The sequence below is a fragment of the Pelodiscus sinensis genome, chromosome 5 (genome assembly GCF_049634645.1).
Source record: "Pelodiscus sinensis isolate JC-2024 chromosome 5, ASM4963464v1, whole genome shotgun sequence".
Taxonomy (NCBI): domain Eukaryota; kingdom Metazoa; phylum Chordata; order Testudines; family Trionychidae; genus Pelodiscus; species Pelodiscus sinensis.
In genome coordinates this window covers 43,374,835-43,399,839 of record NC_134715.1, presented here as the reverse complement: position 1 = coordinate 43,399,839, position 25,005 = coordinate 43,374,835, and the positions used below count along the sequence as shown (strand labels likewise).

Here is a 25,005-nt window from a genome sequence, read left to right as displayed (position 1 = left end):
CAGATTACAGGACCAGACGAGATGATTGTCTAATGTAGGTCATAGGACTTTCCTGAATTAAATATTGTGTGGATTAGTGCAAATATTTTAGGAAAACTATACAATCTTGATTTTAAAATGGTCTTTGATGAGAAATCCACCACAATCATCTAATAATTAATTATCCTTGCTTAAAATTTTGCTTTTATTTCCAAATCTGTCTCACTTCAGCTTCCACTCACAGGAACGTGTTAGTCCTTTGTTTGCTAGAATGAAGACTTGATTATAAAATTATTATCCATGTAACGACTTATAAACGGTAATAAATCACAACTTTACCTTCTCTTTGTTAAACTAAACCAACTGAACTCCCTGAATCTACCACTATATAGTATGGTGTCTTTTAATGATTCATACTATTCTTCTCTGAACCACTTCCAATGTATCCACACCTGCCCAAATCTGCAAAGATATTTAGGCAACAAGACACTGAGAAATTCACTAAAACAACACTGCAATCCACAAAGCCTGAATAAGGCACTTCAGCTCCCATAGAACGATTAGAGATTCTGGACATCCAACACTCATGATACCAACATGTTTCGTTAGTCTTTAAAGTGCTATGAGTCTATTTGTTGTTTTTAAAGTTTTTCTTGTTACAGACTAACTTGGCTACCCCTCTGAAGCTTTAGAGATTGATCTGCAAAGCCAGCATGATAGGTGGTGAGCTGCCTGAGCTGGCCAGTGGGAGTGACTAAACTAAGCTCCACCCCATCTCAGAGATTAAAAACCAGAGTCCAAGCAGCAGGAAGCAGATTTCCACAGACTGTGCATTTTATGCAGAAATGCTTCCTTTTGAACATTAATACAAAAGGTTGAGGGAGCTCTATATTAAGCTATTCTATAGCCTAGTGGTTAGGGCATCCACATGACAGGTAGCCAATTTTTGTTCAAATCTTTGCCCCTCTCCACCCAGAAGAGAGGGCACTGTAACCCACCTAGAGGAATATCCTGTCCACTAGGCTAAATGGTCCTCCTCACCCCACCTGCCACTATTCTGTGTGACATTGCCTAGGAAACCCAATCTGGCAGACAGTCTCTGAACATGCCTACTGGATTAGTTCCCCAGATGTGCCTTATGTGGCTAATACCTGTCTTTCCCTATTAGCAAATCAGTCTGGTACTACATGGGAGGTTAGAGGCTGGATGCCTATCATTAGGCTGCAGTACACAGGCCCAGCAGCAAAATATTTAGGTTCTGAGTTTAAGCACCTATCGAGTTAGGCAGCAACCACACCGTTTTGTTGATTACAGCAGAGTGTGAAAAAGCGTCTTTGGTCAGAATAGCTTTTTGGATCACACCCTTCCTCCTGGAATTGTAGACACAGATCTAGACACTATATTTCAGCTCAGTCACATTACTACCAGATACAGAGGAAATATAGCCGTCTTACTTCATAATACCATTTATATATCTAATAACTTAACAGAAATTAATATCCATGTAACAGCGTGGCACCCACCTCTCATGAGCACCTCCTTCTTGTCAGATGTGTCTACAGTTCTTCAGTTTATGATAATCCCTATTGGTGGTTTCTCAGGTCATTTTTCTATGACTCAGCAATCTGGCCAACTCACACTGTATATGAAACGGAACAATCCCCTTCCAGGGAATATAGCCATTAACTTGTCCCAGCCCTTATATGGGACCATACCCCTCAGGCTTCCTCTCTGGAGATACCAGGGACACCACTGGGTGGGGGACAAAGAAGGCATTTGCCCTGAGGCCAAATGATTCAAAAGGGCCCGGGGCTCCGGGCCACTACTGCAGCAGTAGCTGGAGTCCTGTTAGTCGGTGGCCGGAGTAATGAGTGGTCTGTGAGCCCTATCACATCTGAGTCTTTAACTTCTAGGACAGAGTCCCTTCGCAGCGGGCAGCCAGGGAGGCTGACAGGCGCCGCAAAGATACACCCGAGTCTTTAACTGCTAGGACAAAGTCCCTTTGCAGCGGGCAGCCAGGGAGGCTGACAGGTGCCCCAAAAGTCAGACTGTGTTTATCCCTGACCATGGCAAGATAGCCAGACTGGCTATGGTTCTTTTGATTGTGTTCGGTTCTGTTACAGCAACAGGGGGAGTCAGGTTAAAGTTTAAACAATTATTATTTTATTGTTACAAGGCAAGCTTAGCTGTTAAATGTTACTGCTGTGTTATATATAACACAGCCACTACAAAGATAAGACAGAAAATATAATAAAAGTCACTTAAAGTTACCATGGAACCCTTTGGTTTTCTGAGCTTTTATTGAATGCGCGCAAAATAGACACCTAGCAGGTATATTCTCACCCCTGCGATCCTTACTCCAGCAAAGCCAGTGTTCCTCTCAATCCCAATGGGAAGCAGTCGGTACGAGACAAAGGCATCCCTAAAGTCTCGAGGGTCCAGGACCGCCTGACCAGCAGGTATATGGTTGGATCTCCAAATTAGAGTGGGGCATAGGACCCCACTTTATACCCCTGTGGTCACGTAGACTTTTCTCATGTCATAAAATGCCAATTAAGTTGGAACATCTTTGTGACGCACGTTCCCACAGGGAGTTGTCGAACCTTAATTTGCACCTGTGAGGTGGAGGTAACTAAATCATTAGGGCTGGACATTCTTTTCTGATGGGGCTGCAGATTCCTCTTCTGGGATGGTGTGTAGGCGTATCAATTACTGGTACCAGCCAAGGGCAGCCTGAGGCCCCGATCGTCTGCTGGCCCAATTGCCACTGTTATCTGGTTTCTGTCTAGCATCCAGGGCAATAGTTATTCCAGCACCTCTGGAGGCCCTGGAGCCTTGAAGACAGAGTTTTGTTCCCAAGGATTTCGGAGGGAGGATGGGGGGGGGGGGGGGGGAGTTCTGTCTGACTACAAGTCCCAGGCCCTTTAAATTGCTGCCAGAGTCCCAGGAGGCACTGAGGGCTGAGTGGGGGCAGCTAGCACCCTACCGTACCCCTTCTGTCCAAAGTCCTGCCTGGACAGGAGTGACTCCACGTGACCCACAGCAGGGAGGGAAGCACTTCCTCTCCCCACAGGAGCCGGCGCATGCTGCCTGAACAGCTTGGGCTGTGGCACACGGCAACTTAGTTCCGAGGCCTTTCTGCACGGTGCGGGGAGTTCAGGAGACCCGGGTCTGTGCAGCTCCGACTGTGCAGGCAGCGTGCTCTGCCCTGGGACTCCTCGCACCCTCCCTTGCCCTTCACAGGACGGCATCGTAGAGATCAGTTGCTGGGATGCAACAGCCCCTGCTGCTCAGGGAGCGCACACGACAGCTGTTTGGGGAGGGGGAGTGCAGTCGCACACTTCCCAGAGGTGCTGCAGGATTGCCAGGTACTGGTCCCAGCTGCCCCAGTCCCCTGCCTAGACCCCCCCCCCCACAAGTACCCTGTCCCCTGCCCCCACCAACACTGTCACCAGCACCACCCTGTCCCCGTCCCCAGCACCCTGCCACCCACCGTAGCACCCCAGCACCACCCTGTCCCTGGATCCAGCACCCTGCCAGCTGTGCCAGCATCCTTGGGACTGTATTAGTGAGGCTTTGGAGAGAAGGGGTTTGGCATCTCACTTGTGTGGCCCCAACTGACTTTTCTGTGGGTCAGTGACCTTTGACTCAAAACAGGTTCCCTGCCCCTCTCATATATAAAGACAATGCTAAAACCTTTTCCTGAGTTTAACATAATATTTTATTTAAAAATGAAGCCTGGCCAACATGCCCCCAATTGGGGTCAAATCCCTATCTCACTGCAGCATCATAACACTCCTGCACCACCTGACCCCAAATCTGAGCCTTTTATATCCCCAAACTCCTGCATCCCCACATCCTCAGTCTTCTGCCACAACATTCCTGCACCATCCACACATGGCAAATGTATGTCCTGAGCCCATCATACTCACAACCTCCTTGCTATGAGCCCCTCACATATCCAACACAAACTCCTGCATCCTCACATCCACAAGCCAGTGACTTGCTCAGCATCCCAACCTTCCACTTGAGCCCAACACTCCCTAGCCTGAAGCCCCCTCCCCAAACCAGCATTCTCTTCTCCTGCATCCAAATTACCTCCCTGAGCTTGCACTTCTCACCCCTTCCCACACCCAAATCCCTCATTCCCACCCCAGAGCCCACACCTCCTCTCTCAACCAAGTGAGAGCGTATATAATGGCTGGGGATAGCAAGTAATGGAGAGGAGGGGAACAGAAAGGATGGGGCCTCAAAGGGGTGGGGTCTTGAGGAAGGAATGTGATTTTAATGTATTGGTGGGTTCCTTTTTTTGGTCAAATAAAATTGGGAAACACTGCAGTGGACCATGTAACAGCAGGGCTGGGTCCTAGAGAGAGCTGAATGTGCTGCCTGCAGCACAGTCTGAGGAAGGGGATTAGCTGCTGTGGTCTCTAGAAAGGGGAGGGAATAGGGGTAGAAGAGCAAGTCAGGCATAGGGGCACCAGTTTAATAATCCCGCCTAGGGCACCATAAATCCTAAGGCTGGCCCTGCTGGGCTCATTCCTTAATCAGTCCCAGCAGCCAGCCAATAGCTCTTTCTTTGTTCCTTGATCCCTGCCCACACTGACCTGTGTGTGGTCTTGCTGCTTTTTCAGCCAGTCAGAACACAGGCTTCTCTCATCCAGTTCCAGACAGCAACTACATGACTCTGGGCCCTGCAGTTCCTTTTATGAGAGTCTGCTGGTCCTGAATGATTGCTTCCTGCAATTACTCTAGGCCACTTGGAGGACTTATCATTTGCTTCTCTCTGGGACAGGGTGTGATAGGACCCTGAAGCTTCCAGGCCTAGTCCACTCTATTACACCCTGAATTAGAGTAATTCAAGCATGAAGGATGAATGAGGGAGTAAAAAGGCTTATTAATTGCATGATAATATGTATGTCTAGTCTTGATTAAAGGGAGCCAAAAAAGGACTCTCTGCTTTACAATTAGAGATATTAAAAAATGTTTGATGAAAACTTTATATTAAAAAGAAAACAAACCCAGACTTTTTCACAAACAAGTTTTCCATGGACCATTTAAAGTAAAAATTGCCAGTTTGCAAAAAATTGTGCGTCTAACATGTTTTCAGTTTTTTATGGAATGCTATAAAGATATTTTTGAGATGGTTATACAGGTTTTTCATTCATAGAAAACCGTGCTTTCAAATTTGCAAAGCATTCAGAAAAAATAGGGCCTATTTTGACCAGTTCAAAACAAAAACAATTTCTAAATTTTGCAGTTTCTCATGCAAATGTTTTTTTAAATTTTTTTTCCACCTCCTATTATAATATAGCCATACATATTCCAAAGTTGTCAACACCTTTATGTTCAGTGGCTTGGGGCCTTTGAAATCTCAAGAATAGCCCTGGATATGTAAGTGAATATTAAGAATTTAGAAACTAACAGACAGTGACAAGAACAGAGGATTTTGTGTATTTTATTAAAATAATTTTAAAATTCTACAGCAAAAAAAGGACATGAGCATATCTAAAATATGTGCCACAGGAAAACAACCCTGCTGAATTGAATTTCCATAGCTAAGCATACATATTTAAGAAAACAAAATTATTTCTTTAATTGGTAAGAAACTGCTTCATACTTTTTGGGAAAATAGAATTAAAAAAAAGAAGCTCTGAACTATAAAATAGTGCATTCAAATAACCCATATTTTGTTCATACATAACCATGTAGTTGGGGGGTAGTTTTATTTTTGCTCTTATGTAAGAGGTTTCTCCTTTAAGAGTTCCCTGCTATCATACTTTGGGTGCAATACAGATCAGCAAGAGGCTTTGTTATCCATTTAACACTTGTTAATATGTCTGGAACTACACAGGATATGAAAAGTGGCTCCTGCATTAATTAAACAAAATGCATTTTTGCCACTGGGATAAATAGCACCTCTAACTTACAGATTTATTGGAGCATAAGCATTCGTGGGCAAAGACCCACTTCGTCTATAAGGTGCCACAGGATTTCTCGTCAGACTAACACAGCTACGCCTCTGATACCTCTAATTTAAGTCTCCTACTTCAAAGAGTATTTACAAATACAGGTTGGACCTCGATGGTCCAGCACCCTGGGGACCTGAATGGTCTTGAACGAGGGGATTTGCTAGACCAGGGGAGGTCCCTCCTCTCCTAACCCGGGTTGCCACCAGGTTAGGGCTTCAGCCTGTTCCCACTGCTGCTTCAGCACCCTCAGGCCTCTCTAGATGCCGCTGGTACCACTGGGGCAGGGGCCAGAGCACCATGGCTGGAGGTCCACAGCTGTAACAGATGCCTGGCTCTGTGATCGGGGCTTGAGCTCTGCAGCCAGGGCAGAGCTCTGCAGCCACTTGGCTCTCTAGCCAGGGCTGGAGCGCCTCAGTTGGGGAGAACTCCATAGCCACCTGGCTCCATGGCTGGGTCTGGAACTCTCTGGTTGCTGCTGGGGCCAGAACTCCTCGATGTGACACCCATTCTTCCCTACCCCTCCCCCAAATTCTGAGCTCCCGGCTCAGTCACAGTACCCCCCAGTACCTCAGCACTCCTGCCCCACTCCCAGACCTCCCTGGTCCTGGGCTCTGTGGTCCAGGAACATCCGTGGTTGGTGCCAGACCATGGATGTTACTGGAGCAGGGATTCCTAGTTAAGGGAGGTACAACCTGTGTATTGCACATGACGTGCCTTTTGTATGGCCTGACTCTCCTTGTGGTTACCATTTCCTGCATGTCCTTTAACTCTTGCCTGAACCTTTGAACATATTCAGTTACATGTTCTCCTTCTGTCTCAGAATCTCCTTCTCAACAGTTTCTGGTAAGACCTAGGCGTCCCCTCATTTTCTCTCTGTACAGAAGATCAAATGGGGGCAAACCTATACATGCGTGGGACATTTCCTTATTAGTAAACAGCAAAGATTGTAATGTGCAACATTTCATTCTAACCCTAGGCCTACCCATGGGTGTGCATCCTGAGTATTGATTTTGGTGTCCCATTGAACCTCTCCACCAGACCATTTGTATTGGTGCAGCTTTTAGTTGTTTTATCCCACACAACTTCCATAAGTCACTGAATAGCTGAGACATGTAATCTGATTTATGATCTAACAAAATCTCTTTAGGAAAACCCACTTCTGCTAAAAATAATGGAAAGAGTTTTTGCCACAGAAACAGGTTTTATGTCACCAGAGCAAGTGCATTGGGATATCTATGGCAAAATCCACTACCACCAGGATATACCACAGTCCATTGCTACTCCATAAAATGCCTCTTGTATTACAGGCAAGGGGCAGAATGGAACTTTCTGGGGTCATGCAAGTCTTTTTGGCATAATCCATTCAAAAGACCTGTAATAATCTCCCTCCTCATTCTGTATCCCTGGCCAGTAGATTTTTTTTAGCCTCTCATAGAATTTCATGGCCCCAAGTAACCACTAAAAAGACAATCAAATTCTAGTAAGTTTAATTCCCCCCAGTGCTGAACACACACAAACAGACACTTGTAAGGTTTCCCAGGGATTTTATTTTTCCTCGTGGGAGCTTACCTGTACATTCTCCACTTCCCCTAACCACAGTGTACTCTTTGTTCATCTACAAAATAATAACAGCAGACAACTAGGAGAGATGCTTCAATAACAGGAATGAATTCCCCCTCCCCAGTCTGAGAGGAGAGGATTTTACTTTCCTTTGCTAGGCAAGAGCTGGCCTCAATCTCTTCACACCTGAAAGCATTTTGCTTCCTCTTGCTGAGCTAGAGCTGTCCCCTTCTCCCACAGATGCTTCTTTGTCTGCACAATTCTCTTCTATGGGTTACAACATTAACAGCCTTGAACTTACTAAAAATAACATTTTCCACCAGCATTGCTGTAGGGGTGCTTTTGAATATCCTAGCTTTCAAGGTATATTTCAAACCTTCCATTCCAAATCCACATTAGCTAAAGGTACATGAATTTTATATTTCTCTAATGCTAGGAGCTCTACCTGCTGGTCAGGTAACATGCCAGTTACCTGAATAGCCTTTTCTTGACCAAATTTGTATTCCAGTGTCCCTTGAGACTTCCCATTCCTTGCCACAAACACTGGAAACCTTGATAAACTCCAGGTCTGTCTCTTCAGGGTCAGGCTTCACACATATTTTTCTGTGTTAATGACAGTTACATTAACCTAAGTTGGATGGGGTATGAGTTTAGTTTATCTTAGCACAATTTCTCCTGTGCTCAATGGAGTTACATTCGTGGTACCTCCTTGGACTATTCTCCAGTACAGACTATGTATGATGAGGGTTTTCAGCAGCAGAATGATTCTAGGGAGCTAAGCACCTGAGTTCCCAACCACTCTCCTTCCCAGTTGTAAAATGGAGTCCTTTCCTTCATACCAGGCTTCTGCCCTCCTCTTCAGTGTCTTGTGCTCATTAGACATTTGGGCTTGTACAAAGGAATGAGGAAGGATCGCTACTTCCTGCAGAGAACCTAAAGATTTATCCTAATTACCTCTCAGAATATATGCTTATAAAAATACTCGAGAAAAGAGCACCAAGTATCCTAGCTCTCAGTGATGTTTCCCTTTTTCTTGTTATGTCACACATTTTTCTAGATATACTCACTATGACTTGTGACAGCACTTTTCCTGAGATTTGTAAATTTTGGACTGTACAACTTAGAGGTAATCTGAAACCTCTGCAAGGCAGCTTTTTAAAACTCAGAATATTTCAACACCTTTTCAACAAACTGTTACACGAGTGCTTAAAATGTCAAGCTCACTTAAAATATCAAAATGTATAAATCCTGCATAATTATACCACTGCCACACTTAGGGGTAAAATTGAGACCAATGTCATGTTGTATCACCACTTGTATTAAAATACTTCTGCTACTTGTGGCTTCTTGCCTGGGATACCCACAAAGACAGCATGTACTCTGTATTCTCTAAACTGTACTACTCTGACTCAACCACTCTTATATCCAGCAGCCTGCCATAAGTTAACCAAGACATACTCTTGTCTTCATCAGACTTGGTGAATATTACAAGTGATCAACTCACCTCTAGTCCTGAGCTTTCTCAAACGCATGTGCTCCAATGTCCATGGCTCTCCTGCAACATTCAGAGCCAGAAAATGTTCCTTTTCTCCTTTAAGGAAACTGGAGTTAACATACATTTAAAGCAAACACAGAGCTTGGCTGGGCTAGATCAGGGGTGGGGAATCTTTTTGGGGTGAGAGGGCACTTACCCTCAGAAAAATCAGTGAGGGGCTGCACACAAATGAGAAGCAAAAAACCAAACAAACCCTCACTGATGTGACTCCTGACTGAAAAGCAGAAAGACACTCCCCACATTTTTCTTGCACACCAGAGCCTACGGGGTCCTGGCTAGTAGATTTTGTGTGCTCCAGCCCCACAGTGGAGCAGTGGGGAGGAAGGGCTGGAGTACCAGTGCAGGCTCCCCAATGCTGTGGGGGAGCCCTGAGCCTCAGGATCCAGATCCAGGCAAGCAGGGGCTGCATCTGGCTCCCAGGTCTCAGGTACCCCACCCTTGGGTTAGATTAAAAATAAAATTAGCTTATTAACAAAAGACAAGATTGTTAAGTGAGTTCAAGTATAAGAGATAAAGCTAGAAATCATTATAAGCAAATAAAGTTAAACACACACCTCTAAAAGTCTAAAATTTAATCTGCCAAGGTACAGGCTTTATTCAAGATGCCTGTCCCAATTAACAGTCTTCAGGAAATATAGTGGCTGACCTCCCTCCCCACCTTTTTATCAGGATTTCCTATAGCAGCCCAAAGTGCATGTTCCTTTGTTTTCTTAGCTGAAAGGGATATGTTGGAATCTGGTACAGTGAATATCTTAAGCGGATTATTCTGGTTACCCCTTAAAGTAATGTTTATTCAAGCAACATGGAAGATGACAGGGACTCTGGTGTTGAAGGAAGCTCCCTGCTTTTTCTTCCTCCACTAGTATACAACAAAATGTAAATTGTTTTGTTCCTTGCTATCTCCCCACTTCTCTCCCCAGTAGTCTGACTGCAGTGTTTACACATAAACTGAGGTAAACCCACATTCCGTTAATTAGGCTAGAGCTGTTTAAAACTTTTACCTGTCTAGTTTTGAACAAGTAACATCAGTTCATAACTTTACATATACTGTTGATATTGTTAGCCATGATATTAACTAAGTGATTAGCTTTCAAATGGTACCTCACAAGACATATTTTGTAGATTATTACAACACTGTGTAAAGTATAAATACAAGGGTAAATAGGGTTAACTTCCAGAGTCCCACACTCTTGGAACATAGCTTCTGCAGCCTTTGATAAAGCTCTGGTCAGAAACAGGGGTGTTTGGGACTACAAACATGATGTCCCACAGAAATCTGTGTTTGGGCTAGAATCAGAGACCTGACATACTTCTTAATTCCTTCCAAGCACTTGTGCATGTTGTCTGGACCCCCACCCTCTGCTTCCTAACTTCAAAATACAAAGGGTGAAATTCTGGCCTTACTAAAGATGAGGGAAAATAACCCCACCGATTTCAGCCCATGTAGGAGTCTGGGATTTCAGGTGCTATATCAAATAGTTTTTTGTTTAAATCTATCTTTGAGTGTGCACCAAATAAGAACTCTTCTCTTTAAATATATGTAATAGAGCTATCATGCTACAATACAACTAGGCAAGCAAACATTTTGAACAGCAGACTACATCATGGGAAAAATAAGCCCCAGAGAACTCTCTGATGTACTTCCATGCTGTAGCACTTCAAAGTAACAAGGGACATTGTGAAAGGAATACATTAAATTAAGAGGTTACACTATAAAAAAGGTTAAGAGGGTCTAGCTGAAAGCTCAGCTGCTACCTCTTAACATGGCTCACTTATCCATTAACTTTCACCCCACTGTTTTAATATTTTTGAATGCATCATTTGACTGCATTCAAATTCAACACAAACATCACATTCTTTTAGAGTGGATCCCAACAGAGTGTACTGTGCTTTTAAGAAAATATGAAACTTTAATTAGAGAGAACACCAAACTTACTGTGTCACTTCTGATATTATCTGAAAAACAGAAACCACTAGACCTGCTTGGCAACTTTTGATGTTATGTGAAAGGTATCAGAACGAATGATTTTTCCTGCATTTCAAGAGGTATTAGAATGTGGCCAAGCAAGTCAGTTGGCCCTCTCATTCAAATATGATGTGCAATTCAAAGGAAGTGAAATGTTCTTTGCTCTTCTCACAGGAACAGCACAACCTATGAAAGTGTGCAATGCTCAGGCTGAGCCCTATCACAGGTGGCAGTAAGTCCTACAGTGATTTTAGACCTCTTTCCTGTCAACTGCAGCTGTTATGATGCAAATGGGATGATAGATTGCTCTTCACATATGTAACTTGAAACTTTTGTAGATAATTAGAAGTACATACCATGATCTTGAAATGGATCTGGTAATAGCAATATAACAGAACTGGAGCCCTGCAAGAACACACCAACATGCTCTTTTTCTCTTTCCATATTCTTCACATACCCTTACTGTACATGCATCTTGTGGAAGGAACTGAGGTTCCTCTTTGTCTCCGCCCATTTTGCACATGATGTGTCACAATGTTCTGTCCTTACAATTAGAAGCACCAATTCAAAGAAGAGAGTGAGACCTGATTGTCATACTGTTTCTGGAAGTAGCTATTGCAAATTCCTCCTTGAGTTGTAGGGAATGAGTTGGCTTTCCCACTACCTCCAGATTGTAGAGCCTGGCTGGACTGAACTCCTCAAGGGAAGCTTACTCACCTTGTGCAGTAACTGGAGTTCTTCAATAGTTGTCCTGATGGGTGCTCCACATTAGATGCACCAGCGCTGCTGCGCCCACGGTCCACAGATTCTTAGTAGCAATGCCCTTCTGGTTGGCTTTGCACACGGAACGCTGTCATGTCACAGTTGGAACTATCACCCCATGTGCACAGTCAACTGCCTCCTCAGTTCCTTCTCTGACCTGGACATAATTGGATCTGAAGCAGAGGGGAAGAGGGTGGGTGGTGGAGTACCCACGGGGAAAACTATCTCAAAGAACTCCACTTCCCTTCTTCTTCGAGGAGTGTCCCCGTGGGTGCTCCACCTTAGGTGACTACAAAGCAGCGTCTGTGCTTGGTGGGGGTGCTTCGGTTGTGCTAGCTCAGTAGCTGCGAGAACAGTTCACCCAAAGCACGTGCCTGTATCAGCAAATGCCTAAATTGCCTAATGTTGAGTGAATATGAGTGCTGAGGCCCATGCTGTGGCTTTGTATATGTTCTCAGTTGGTATCCTGTTAAGGAAGTTGTAACTGCCATTGCTCTCATAGATTGAGTGAGCCCTTATATTGGCAGGCGGTTCCTTGTGGAATATGTTGTAAGCTAGTCATATGCACCCCAGTATCCATTTTGGTAGTCTTTGTTTGGATATGGATAACCCTCTGATCTTTCCATAGATGACACAAAGGCTACGTCTAGACTACAGGGTTCTGTCGACAGAGCCATGTAAAATATTTTATTTGGCATAGGCAAAGAAGCGGGGATTTAAATAACCCCTGCTTCATTAAAATAAAAATGGCCACCATGCTGTGCCGACGATCAGCTGATCCAGCACAGCGCGGCAATCTAGACTGCCTTTGTTGACCGCTCTGGTATGCCTCGTGAAACGAGGTTTAACAGTCAACAAAGGCTTCCTTTGTTGACTGCCCCACATCTAGACTGCCGCGCTGTGCCGGATCAGGTGATTGTCGGCACAGCATTGCGGCCATTTTTATTTTAATGTAGCAGGGATTATTTAAATCCCCACTTCTTTGACTATGCCGAATAAACTATTTTACATGGTTCCGTCGACGGAGCCACGTAGTCTAGACGTAACCAAAGAGTTGTGTTGTAGATATAAGACTATCACCCTGCAGATATCTAGTGTGTGTAGTGCCCTTTCCCTGTCATCTTTGTGTAGTTTGGGGAAGGAGACAGGTAAGTATATTGGTTCATTGTAATTAAATGAGGTAAGTACTTGTAGCCAGACAGCCCCCCCATCTCAAACAATCTTGCTTGCCCTCTGAGATGTCTGTATACAGGGCAGAGAAGGAACAATAAGAAAATCAGCATAGCCATTAAGCTTTGATCTGCTTTGATGCGAGACCAGGATATGCGAGTTTCTCTGACTCTGAGTAACGATTAAGGAAATAAACTGAGCTCGAGGCTGCAAGAAGTGCCCGGCTGGCACCCATGTTGATTCGAACACACACAGTCCCTGGGAGAGGAATTTCCCACTGAGAAAAAGAATGTCCAGTACTTCCAATTTAATCCTCTCAAGTCTCTCTTACAAGTGTAAATTAAGCTCACAACTTCCTTGTAAGAACTGGTCTCACAAAAGACAGACCAGCACCATTTGGCATGACAGACAAGAAAAAGAAATACGTGACCCAATGGGTATAAAAGATGGGTCCAGCACACACTCACTTTGAGTGTCAATCTACCATTTACCTGCTGGTCGGGTTAGGTGTTTGACCTCCTGAGGTTCCATGGGGACGCCCACCTCGTATTTTCGTCTTTCCGAGGAATTGAGGGACCGATCCTGGCCTGACACACTGGGACCGAGTGACGCAGAAAGGGGTAAAAATTGTACCTGTATGTGTCCTTTTGTTTTAGTGCATGCATAGAATAGAGCTCTTGAAAGATTAAGCTGTCATTTGGTACCATTATTTTCTATTTTCTATCTTTATTTTCTTTGTAACCATTTTTTTAAGATTATATATATATATATATACACACACACACACACACACACACACACACACATATATATATATATATATTTGCCAGCAGTTAAGAAATAGAACAATAGCCATTGCAACCATATGATTTATAAGCTTCCTCAATAAACCTGTAACTGTTTAAGCTTTAACCTGACACCTTCAGTTGCTGTGACAGAGCCAAGCACAATTTAAAAGAACTTCAGCCAGTCATAAAGGGACAGTTATAGGAAGAGCTTGGGCGTTTGGATCTGTGTCAATCCCAGGTGACAGGGTCCACTGGGGCACTTCTCAGCCTTTCCTGGGCTGCCCGCTGCGAAGGAACTCTCCCCCCCCCCCATGTTCTAGCAGCTAAAATCTGAAGTGTAAGAAGCTCTTCCTACACACTGGGGCGTCTGTTAGCCTGTTTGGCTACCCTCTGCAACGGGACCTCGGTCCTAGCAGTAAAGTCACGGACGTTAAACTCTCGGGGCTCCTTTCAGCCTTCTGGGCTGCCCGCTGCGACGAGACTTCGTGTCTTAGCAGCTAAAGACTTAGGAGACACACCCACACACACTGCCCTGACCGTCGGCTGACAGTACTTTAGGTAGGAGTTTAGGGTGTGTACATAATACTGCCTTGTCTTTCTGAAATACCAATTAGGGTAGTTGTGTCATGAGTGTACTTGTCTCCCCCACCCTTCTTGCGGTGATAATTGCCACCAGAAATGCCACCTTCATAGATAAGTGTAGAAGGGAGTTAAGTGGCCAGTCGCTCAAAGGACTTGCCCATGAGAGCCCTTAGGACTAAATTAAAGTCCCATGCAGGGACTGGGTCCTATCTTGGTGGAAGCATATTCTGTAGGCCTCGAAGGAATGTTTTGGTAGACGGGTGAGTGAAGGCCAAGTATCCCTGTATCGGTGGGTGCAATGCCGCTATGGCGGCAAGATGTACTCGGAGTGAGCTCAATGATAGTCCTATCTTGTGCAGGTGTAGTAGGTAGGCCAAAACGTCTGAGACCCCCAATTCTGTTGGGATGAGAGTGTGTTCTAAACACCCTAATGTAAAGCGATGCCATTTCTGACTGCATGTCTTTCTAATTGTAGGCCTGTGGCAGTTGATGAGGATTTGTTGTATCTTGTTTGGGTAATTGGGCTCTGACTGCATCAGCCAATCACGTGTAAAGGTGAAGTGTGTTCACTTCTGGTGGTGTGTCTGTCTGTCTTGTTGCGTCAACAGGGATTGAAATGGTGAAACAGTGCAGGGAGGTCGAGTGCTCATCCGCAGTAGGTAGGGGTACCAAACCTGTCTGGACCACTTCAGGGCTATCAATATGACCTTCACTTTATCCTGTCTGATTTTTAGGATCACTAGTTGGATCATTGGGAGCAATGGAAGAGCGTACAGTAGCGGTGTTACCCACCTTATGCTGAATGCATCTCCCAACGACTGTGAGCCTGTGCCTGCGTGTGAGCAATAATACGGTCACTTCCTGGTTTTTTGGGTGGCAAATAAGTCTATCACAGCTCCCCATTTCTGAAATATATAGGGGAGAATTGTGGGGTCGAGCTCCCACTCGTGGTTGTGAGAGAAGTCTCTGCTGAGAGCGTCCGCCAGGACGTTGTCCTTGTCTGGGAGGTTGGTGGCTATCAGTGTTATGTTTCTCGGTATGCACCATTCCCAGAGCTTCATTGCTTCCATACATAACCAGTAAGATTGTGCTCCCCCTTGTTGACTGATGTAGTACATCATCGTGGTGTTGTCCGTTACTATTTGTACCGTTTTGTTCTGCGCTACAGGCTGGAAGTAGGCACAAGCCTTGCGGGCTGCCCAGAGTTCGAGGAGGTTTATGTGTTTGTTTGCTTCATATATGTGTCGTCTGCCTCGTACCACTTGTTCTCCCAGGTAAGCTCCCCCATCCTATCAGGGAGGAGTCTGTGGTTATTGTTCGTGTTGTGGGTGGCTGCTGAAAAGGTATCCTGCTGCACACATTGTGGTGTAGTCTCCACCATGTAAGTGTGGCCCTTCTTTTGTTTGGCATGGAGAGATGCCTGTTCAGGTGATGTGTGCGTGTTATGTATACTGTTCTTAGCCATGCCTGTACTACTGGTCTCATATGTAGTTGGGTATGTGGTACCACGAGTGTGACCACTGCCATGTGACCCAGTAGATGTAGACACTACCTTGGCGTTATAGTTGGATTGGCCTGTATTAGGGTCACTCACAAGCTCCTTGATTGCTGAGAACCTATGTTCTGGTAATCATGCCAAGACCTCATTGCAATCCAGGTGTACGCCTATGAAGTATGGTCTGTGTTGAGGTAAGGAGGCACTTTTCCCAGTTTATCTGTAAACCCAGGGATTGGAATAGTTTTGTGATGGTCTCTACTGCCTTTTGTGGGTTTTGTAGTGTGGAACTTCTTAGAAGGCACTCATCTGGGTACGGGGATATGGTTATGCCCCTCCTTCCTGAGGTGGGCTGCTACCCCTGCCAAAACCGTTGAAAAAAAATTGTTCATGTATTTTGTGAAGAGGGCAACATAATTTGCAATTCTTAGTGGAAGGCTGGGTGATGAGTATGCCTTTTGCCCATAAGATCCGGCCGTTTCCTGTCTTTGTTGTAAGGGATTGTACGCATGGCCTGCTGCTTGCCGCTGATTGATTGCCTCAACCACTGATGAGTTTAGCATGGAGTGTGAAAATAAGAAATCATCAGTTTTGAGACATGATCCTTGCAGTCCGAACTTTTGCACTTTGGTGAGATTGTTGTTGGCGTCTGCCATAAGATTTTGGCAAGATCCATGAATGCTCCAATTGTGGGGATTGCCAATTTGGTATAAGAAGGAGCATGCAGAATATTCATCAGCTTGTGCTGACTCTGACATATTTGACAGTGATCTCTTAGTGTGTCTGCTACGCGCTTAAAAGGTCCCGGAAGGGTTTTTAAACCATTCCCTACATTGGGTTGTGGGGGCATGGTTATGCCCTTGGGTGGGCAAGGATGGAGGGTGTATAGTTGATAGTGAGTCAATGTTTGTTCTACCCCTGAGATGTCCGCTTCTTCTCCATCCTCTGAGAAGGCAGAACGGTCAGGTGACTGAGTGGAGAGAACCTGAAGCTTGGCACCTATGGTAGTTGCAGCTGCTGAGGTTGTTGAATTGTGCATGTCACCCATGGGTCCCAGCACAGCAAGTTGGGGTGGTATAGGTGGTGGGAGCCATTAATGTTGTTGTCACTCATAAAGGTAGGCGCTGAAGCTGGTGTTGAAGAGGGACTAACTCCTGATGTATTTGGGGTGCCATCTGTCTCACATAGTGGCACCCTTGGTGCGGAAGTCACCATCAACTCCCCTATAGAGGTAAACTGAGGCAGCTGAGCTGGGGAAGCAGGACAAGCACCAGGGTATTTTTTGTGTCAGCACAGGAGTTGAAGCTTAAGCTGGTGCCTGGTGCTTCCTATGCACATTTGCGCCCTTAGCTAGTGCTGGCTTTTTAAATGCTTATATTGAAGTGCTCGGTGCCAACTCTGACAGTGCTCTTGCCCATGCTGCTGTCAGTGCCTCAGCTAGGGCCACTGTCAGCATGCGCTGCGGTGCCACTGTCAGCACTTTTGCTCTCACTGGTGCCGCTGACAGCGCTTTTGCCAGTGCCGGCACCGAGCTCCTGCCTCAGCTCCCTGCTCGGTTTTGGGGACGACAGTCATACCGTCTGTTTGGGGTCCTGGCTTTTGTGTTCACCAACCCCAGTCTCCATCTGTTTCTCTGATGCCTTAACTGCATCAGGTGTGGAGAGAGATTTGTTATTGCCAAGCGTTTCCTCAGCGGGGAGTCAGCCCACTGAGGAGTGGGACTGCCTCCTGGGCATTTGAGCCCTGTCTTGGTTGCTGGGGCTTAAGAGTGGTTGCCCTTTCAGCGTGAGCCTCCCCAGGGGACATGAGTTTGGGACCCAAGATCTTCATTTGTTCAGTGATGACTCTTGAATCTTGTCAATTTCGTGTTAAGTTTCCTTATCACTTGGAGTTATGAAACTGCTGTGTATAGTCCACAGCTCCTGTGAAGCAGGGGAGAGTCCCAGTCTTTCATCTCTCAGTTCTTCCTTCTTTTTTTTTTCTTTTTTGGTAACGGCAGAGGAGAGGCTAAGTTTCCTTATCACTTGGAGTTATGAAACTGCTGTGTATAGTCCACAGCTCCTGTGAAGCAGGGGAGAGTCCCAGTCTTTCATCTCTCAGTTCTTCCTTCTTTTTTTTTTCTTTTTTGGTAACTGCAGAGGAGATACTAAGTAACTAACACTAGAACTACAGAGTAACCTAAAGAAACAATATAGCTAAGCTAATAGGTATGAGGGGAAAGAGAGCAACTGCTTTATGTGACCTAAGCCAGCGGCAGTCAGAGAACTGAGGAAGCAGTTGGCTGTGCATGCGGAGTGACAGTTCCAACTGTCATGTGCTAGCTCCTGGATAGGGCAAACAATAAGAGAGGCCTTAGTCTCCTAGGTGGAGCAGAGCATACATAAGTCTATAGCCAAGATCTCTAGCAGTAACCCCCATCCGTAGAGAAACCTAGGCCCATGCTACTCCAGAGTTCTGATCCAGGGCCATGTGAAGTCTGCAACTTTCCTGTTCAGGATTCAAGTACTAACTCCCAATGTATTCCCTGGGTCACTTCCTTCCTAACTTTAAGTCCATTACAGTCTTATCCTCTGTGGTACTAGCTTAGTGTTCCTATAAATCTCTACAGCTGGAGGGTTCTTCATAGCATAGAATGATTCCCTGCCTCAAATTGACAATTCTTCAGCAGCACACATGGGTGTCCGATATGTTAGGCAGGGGAAGGCTTTGCCTTCCCAAACCACCAGGTGTAGCTCCGCCCACACTCCATCTCCAGAATGCCTGCTGTACGCGTTCTAGGGACAGAATATTGCTTCCCTCAGTGACTACCCTTCCGGTGCTCTGGGGCTGGGGAGGCTGGGGCCATGCCGTGTGCCCTCTGTCCTCCTTGGGGCTGGAAAGGCTGGGCTGGATCGCATGCCCTCCTCTGGTACTGGAGAGGCTCGGTTCAGCTAAGTGCCCCCAGGCTCCTCGAGTGTATGCCCACCCACTCTCTTCCCTCCCCATGGTTGGGGAGGTGGAGCAGTGCACCACACATGCTCCCCGTTCCCATGGAGGAGCCTCAGCATAAGCAGCAGGACTGAAGGTGGAGAGCACACATTCCTCTGCCTCCTCCATCAGCCCAGACTGAGCCTCCTATCTGCTCCCTCCACCTGGAGCATGGGCAGCAGAGATGAGTGAGCATGACCTCTTGGGTCCAAAGTGACTAGCTAACCCCCCACTTGTCCAGTGTGAGGCCTCTTGTCAGAGTGTTCCATGGGTTTATATTTTGTGCTTTATTACCTATCCCTTTCCTAATGGTTCCTATCATTGGCTTATGGACTGCCACTGCATAAGAAATAGATTTTTTTTTTAAAGAACTCTACATGATGACTCCAAGATCTCTTTCTTGAATAGTTAACTGTCACGGGATGCAGTCATGGAAGACCCCTTGGGACTGTTTCCTGGTATGCTGATTATGCCACTGACACTCGCCTTCTTGCTCTCTAGAGCTCCTCACCACCCTGCCCTGCTGGGCCCGATTCTTTTATCTCCCAAGACAAGGCACAAAGCTGGGGTAACTGCCCTCCGAAGAGCAATGAAGACACTGAACCACTTCAGCTCTTGTAGTTCTAGGGCACAGCAACCCAGAAAATCAACCTCCAATAAAGATCAAAACTCCAAATATATCAGTTTCTCTCTGTGTAAGAATTTTACACAATGAAAGCTCATTCAAGCAAGTCCTCTTTATCAATGAAAGAAGGATGTATACACTGATTGTTCCCCCCAGGGAACAATTATTTACATGGGACTTGATGGTAAACAAGTGTATTTTTATTAAGTACAAACAGTTGGATTTAAATGGTTGCAAGTGAAAACAGACAGATCAAAGTAAGATACACAATTAAAATGAAAAGAAAATGCACAGCTAGTTCTGAAACACTAAAAATTATTGTAAACAGTTCCTTACTCTAAAAACTGTTCATATTTCAGGCAAGCCTTGAAGTCAAAGATGATCTTTTACTCTGACTTGGGCCTCCAGTTGTCATTGTTCTCCAGCCAGCTGAAGACAAAGGGAATGATAGCTTCCCATTGCTTAAATAGACTTTTTCTTGGGTGGGACTCTTTTGTTCAACATTCACCCTTCCATGAAAAATTACCTGATCAAACTGGTATCCTAGTACAAGGTGGTATGGTCACATGTCTTCCTAAGACCAAACACTGCTTACATTTAAAGGACAAGGCTGTTTACAAGTTATTAAGTTGATCACCGAGTTGTTAAGGCTCCACTGATGGCTCTCATTAGCACATTTAAAACTATAAAAAAAAATCTTATCCGTCATATCTAACTTTACATACAATGAATGATACATGCACCAAAAAGATATGCAGATCCAGCAGACTGTAACATTAAAATTGATACATTACATGAGGTATTTTGTCCAAAACATTTTCAAGTTATGTATATTTATATTCAGAAGCCACTAGTCAGGCAGTCTCTGGAGCCAGATGCTTCTTGGCAGTCCCAGGGACCATTTGCCAGGAGCCACTTGAGCAGTGACTAGTGCAGCTGGCCAAGGGGCCTCCCCAGCAGTAGCCACTATGACTGATTGCAGGGCCATGCAAACAGATAACTGTGGGGCTGCTCTAGAAATGGTGTACAGCCATTGCTTCCTACAGCTCCCATAGGCTGGGAAAAATAAACTGCAGTCACTGGGAGCAGCTTTACCTTTGGACACCTAGGTAAATAAGATATCTGGCAGCTCACCAGCAACATATTACATCCAGCCTGTGGGGTGCTTACTGCCCACCCTTTCCCTTGGTTTCCTATCTTTTAACCAATTATTGATCCATGAGAGGATCTTCCCTCTTATCCCATGAGATGTGTGACACACTGAGAACGGAGTTGATGGAATGTGGTGGGGTGGGAGCAGAGAATCTGAGGAGGATGAGCAGGAAGCTCATGGTCAGGATATGTCTATGATGAAAATGATGCTGCAATGTCCCTTCCATGCCTCTATGACAAACATGGAGGGGGCAGTGCAGCTTCATCATCATAGGTATACCCTGAGGTTCAGAAAGTGACAAGGCCAAGCTGCCGGAGCATAATTTTTTGAGGTGCTGGACGGTAACTTCATCTTAGATTCCACATGTATAGCCTTGTAGGTAATAAGTCAGTTAGTTATAATGAATGTAAGTTATAGCATAAGGTTTGGATCAAACTTAAACACAATATGTAGGCCTCAGACAGGCCAAGCAGCTTTGTTAACTTAGCTCCAGCTCTGTCTGATGTTAGCATGTTGTGATGTTAAAGCAAAGGGATGGAATACTGTAATACATAGTGATGTTACTATTAGGTAAGGCCTTGTAATACAGTAAACTTCCGATAATCCGGCACCTTTGGGACCCAGGGGGTGCCGGATTATCAGATATGCCGGACTATCGGAAGGGGGTGGCTATGAGGGGTCTGGAGTGGGGGGGGATGCCACCCTAGACCCCTCATAGCCCCCCCTTCCGATAGTCCGGCTCTGCCCCAGGCGTCCCTGATTCAGCCGCTGCTGAAACTGACCAGCAGCGGCTGAATCGGAGACGCCTGGGGCAGAGCAGCTGGAGTGCTGCCGGGCTGGTCCGGTAGCGCCGACCCTTGCCGCGGCGGGACCAACCCGGCAGCACCCCAGCTGCTCTTGGGGACGCCTGGGGCAGAGTAGCTGGGGTGCTGCCGGGTTGGTCCTGCAGCGCTGCACCTCAGCTGCTCTGCCCCGGGCTTCCTGGAATCAGCCGCTGATCAGTTTCAGCAGCAGCTGACTTGGGGATGCCTGGGGCAGAGCAGCTGGGGTGCTGCTGGGTTGGTCCACTAGCGCCGCACCTCAGCGCTGTGGGACCAACCTGGCAGCCCCCCAGCTGCTCTACCCCAGGCGTCCTGATTCAGCCGCTGCTGAAACTGACCAGCGGCTGACTCCAGGAAGCTCGGGGCAGAGCAGCTCTGCCTCGGGCTTCCTGTAGTCAGCTGCTGGTCAGTTTCAGCAGCGGCTGAATCGGGGATACCTAGGGTGCTGCCTGGTTGGTCCCGCAGCCCCGAGGGGCAGCGCTAGGGGACTTACCCAGCAGCACTCCAGCTGCTCTGCCCCCGGCTTTCCTGATTCAGCCGCTGGTCAGTTTTAGCAGAGGCTGAATAGGGGAAGCTGGGGGCAGAGCAGCTCCAATGGTCCAGCTGCCCAGAGCACTTCTGGGTTCCTGATGGTGCCGGACCATCAGGAGTGCCGGACCGTCAGATGCCGGACCATCGGAGTTTTACTGTAGATAGAAATTTAATGTTGAAAGACTGTAACTTTGTTAAAGTGAGTAGAAGGACCCTTTGTTCTGTGCTGCAATTGTGTAAATGTATTGCTTGTGTGAATGAGAGAGAGAATGTTTTAGGAGAGATAGGTGAGAAGGCCACTGCATGCCCAAATGGTCAGAGGAGGGGGTGAAGACTGAGAAGCACCAAATAATTATCAACTAAGCTAAAGCACACTGAAGACACAAACTGGACCAACACAGACTGATGAACCCTGAAGTTAGTGGCAAGCACCCTTTGATAGGGAACCGATAACAACTTTCGCTGGAAGACTACTCCCCCGAGGGGTCTTCAGCACACTGATATCAGAAGACTGCGAGAACAACTGCCAGATTAATGTATGTTGCAGAAAGACTGATTAAGGCCTGACCAGGCAAAATGCATAGGCTCACATGGAAGAAAAATCCTACAAAAGATAGGGTGTCTTGTATGGTTCTTCGGGTTCTATCCTGCTATGACTTGGAGCATCAGTCCGGACTGACACGAACCCGGTCCTCTTTCATATTCAATTTATCTGGCCAATTAGCTGGGTCGAGCAACAGACTGGTGTGTGTGTGTCTCTCTCTCTCTGAATGCATATGGTTCTTCGTTATATTATCAATAAATGTGGCATGTTGCCTTATCCCCCTGAAAAAGATCCCGTGTGCTTCTTTTAAGCATAACACATGCCTGAGTGATGCTTCAGAATGCCGTGGCAGCATTACAACCCTGGGTAATAGATAAGTAACCAAAGAGGGATGCAGAGTCCTTGGATGATGCATTTATAATTTCCCCTACCTAGTGGGTAGCTGCTCTTTGATCAGCTGCTGTATTTACAGGATAGTCTTCATGGTCAACCCTCTGATACAGAGACAGTAGCGCAGGGCGGCAGGCAGCTATCCATGGGGGAACTGGTTTTTAAACTGGCTCCCCTCGAGGAGCAGCTCCCACCTGCCACTCCATGCTGCTGCCTCTGTTGGAGAGACAGCAGCGTGAGATGGCAGGGGGATCCCCAGGAGTGCAGCCGAAGTGTAGTGGGCGTCAGCCCCACCCCTGGGGAGTATCAAATAGTAGTGTAACCACTAAGATTTCATTCAATTGCCAGGTATCTAACAACCCTACTATACACGTAACAAATACAGACCAGCAGGTTACTGAGACATGTCTTCAAATCAGCTTAAGCTGGAAAAAAAAGAATATCTAGTTAGTTATGCTAGCTTGGCTTCTATCTCTCTATTTTAAATCTGTCAAATGCAACTTGACCTTATCATAGCACTTTTTTTAAAAAAAAGTGCTAAAAGAAAAAGACAAACCTTTTCCCTCTGCTTAAGAACATTTGGTCTATATTGAAAAAGTTATATCCACTTGCAATATAGAAAAAAAACCTCGAGATCCTGTACCGACACGGCTATGCTGACAACTCTCCTGTACAGGCATAGCTCTGTAAAAAGCAAACATGATTCTGGGATGCATTAACAGGAATGCTGTGAGCAAGACACGAGAAGTCGTTCTTCCCCTCTACTCTGCACTGAGTAGGCCTCAGATGGAGTATTGTGCACAGTTCTGGGCACCACATTTCAAGAAAGCGGTGGAGAAATTGGAGATGGTCCAGAGAAGAGCAACAAAAATTATTAAAGGTTTAGAAAATGTGATCTATGAGGGAAGGCTGAAGGAACTGGACTCGTCTAGTTTGGAAAAGAGAAGATTGAGAGGAAACATGATAGCAGTTTTCAGGTATCTAAAAGGGTGTCTAAGGGAGGAGGGGGAAAAATTGTTCTCCTTGGCCTCTGATGAGAGAGCAAGAAGCAATGGGCTTAAACTGCAGCAAGGAAGGTTTAGGTTGGACATTAGGAAACATTTCCTAACTGTCAGGGTGATTAAACACTGGAATAAATTGCCTAGGGAGGTTGTAGAATCTCCATTACTGGAGATATTTAAGAACAGATTGGATAAACATCTATCAAGGATGATCTAGACTAGTGTTTCTCAACCAGTGGTACAAGTACCCTCAGGGGTACGCAAGAGAAGTCTGGGGGGGTACATCAACAACTGAAATTTGGAGAAAACTGAATTTTTGTTTTAAGTTTTACAGCGCTTTATTATATTTGTACTTTTTACATCCAAAAATTTTATTGCCCACCCGGCTATGATTAAGTTGTTTAAACAAATGTGTTGCAATGGTAGAAAAATTTTGTCTGAAAACTGTAGGTACTGGGGGTATTTATAATTTTTTTAAAGGGTACTTTATTAAAAAAAGATTAAGAAACACTGATCTAGACAGTGCTTGGTCCCGTTCTGAGGGCAGGGGATTGGATTTAATGATTTCTCGAGGTCCCTTCGAATTCTAGCATTCTATGATTCTATGGAAAAGTGTTCAGGGAAGTGGTTTTTCCTACACTCTTCCATCAGTGTAGGTTGTATCTTCACAGCAAGGCTTTGTTATGAAGGCTAAATCAACGATTCTGCTTTTCTCTCACAGACGTTGTAAGCAAGCAACCCACTGGGGTCAATTTGGCCAGTCTAGTGAAGACCTGCTAAATTAACCACGAAACACACGCCCCTCTCAAGTACTCCACCACCATAAGCAGCAGGAGAAGGTAAGTTTATGGGATAATTTCTCCCATGACCCAGTGCAGTGTAGATACCACAATGTCAGCCTAAGGTACAGCAACTCCAGTTTAGTAATTCACATAATTGGAGCTGCAAAAAATTTAGGTCAACTTTAGCTCATAGTGTACACGTGCCCTTCATTTCTTTCAGACACAGGACAGGAGGAAGAGCCTTCTAATGATCCGCAAACACAGCAGAGCCAGCCTGACCCAGGAGCAACAGTGACGGTGGCTGGCAGAAAGAAGAAGCTGCTGGTCCTTTTGAACTGTCTGAGGCTTATTACTTGTCCGGG

General features: G+C 45.7%; 1 protein-coding gene across 2 annotated transcripts in view; it reads right to left on the bottom strand.

Annotated features, from left to right (window-relative positions):
- The window catches only part of MGAT4D (MGAT4 family member D), a 142,730-nt gene that overhangs the window by 117,442 nt on the left and 283 nt on the right, over window positions 1–25,005 (bottom strand). Inside the window, exon 1 of one of the 2 annotated variants that reach the window (XM_075929906.1) lies at window positions 9,016–11,490. The exons of the other annotated variant lie outside the window; for it this stretch is intronic. Within the exon in view, the coding sequence (XP_075786021.1) occupies window positions 9,016–9,130 (115 nt within the window). The 5' untranslated portion in view covers window positions 9,131–11,490. Of the gene's footprint in view, window positions 1–9,015; window positions 11,491–25,005 lie in introns of those variants that run through there. 2 annotated transcript variants of the gene reach the window in all.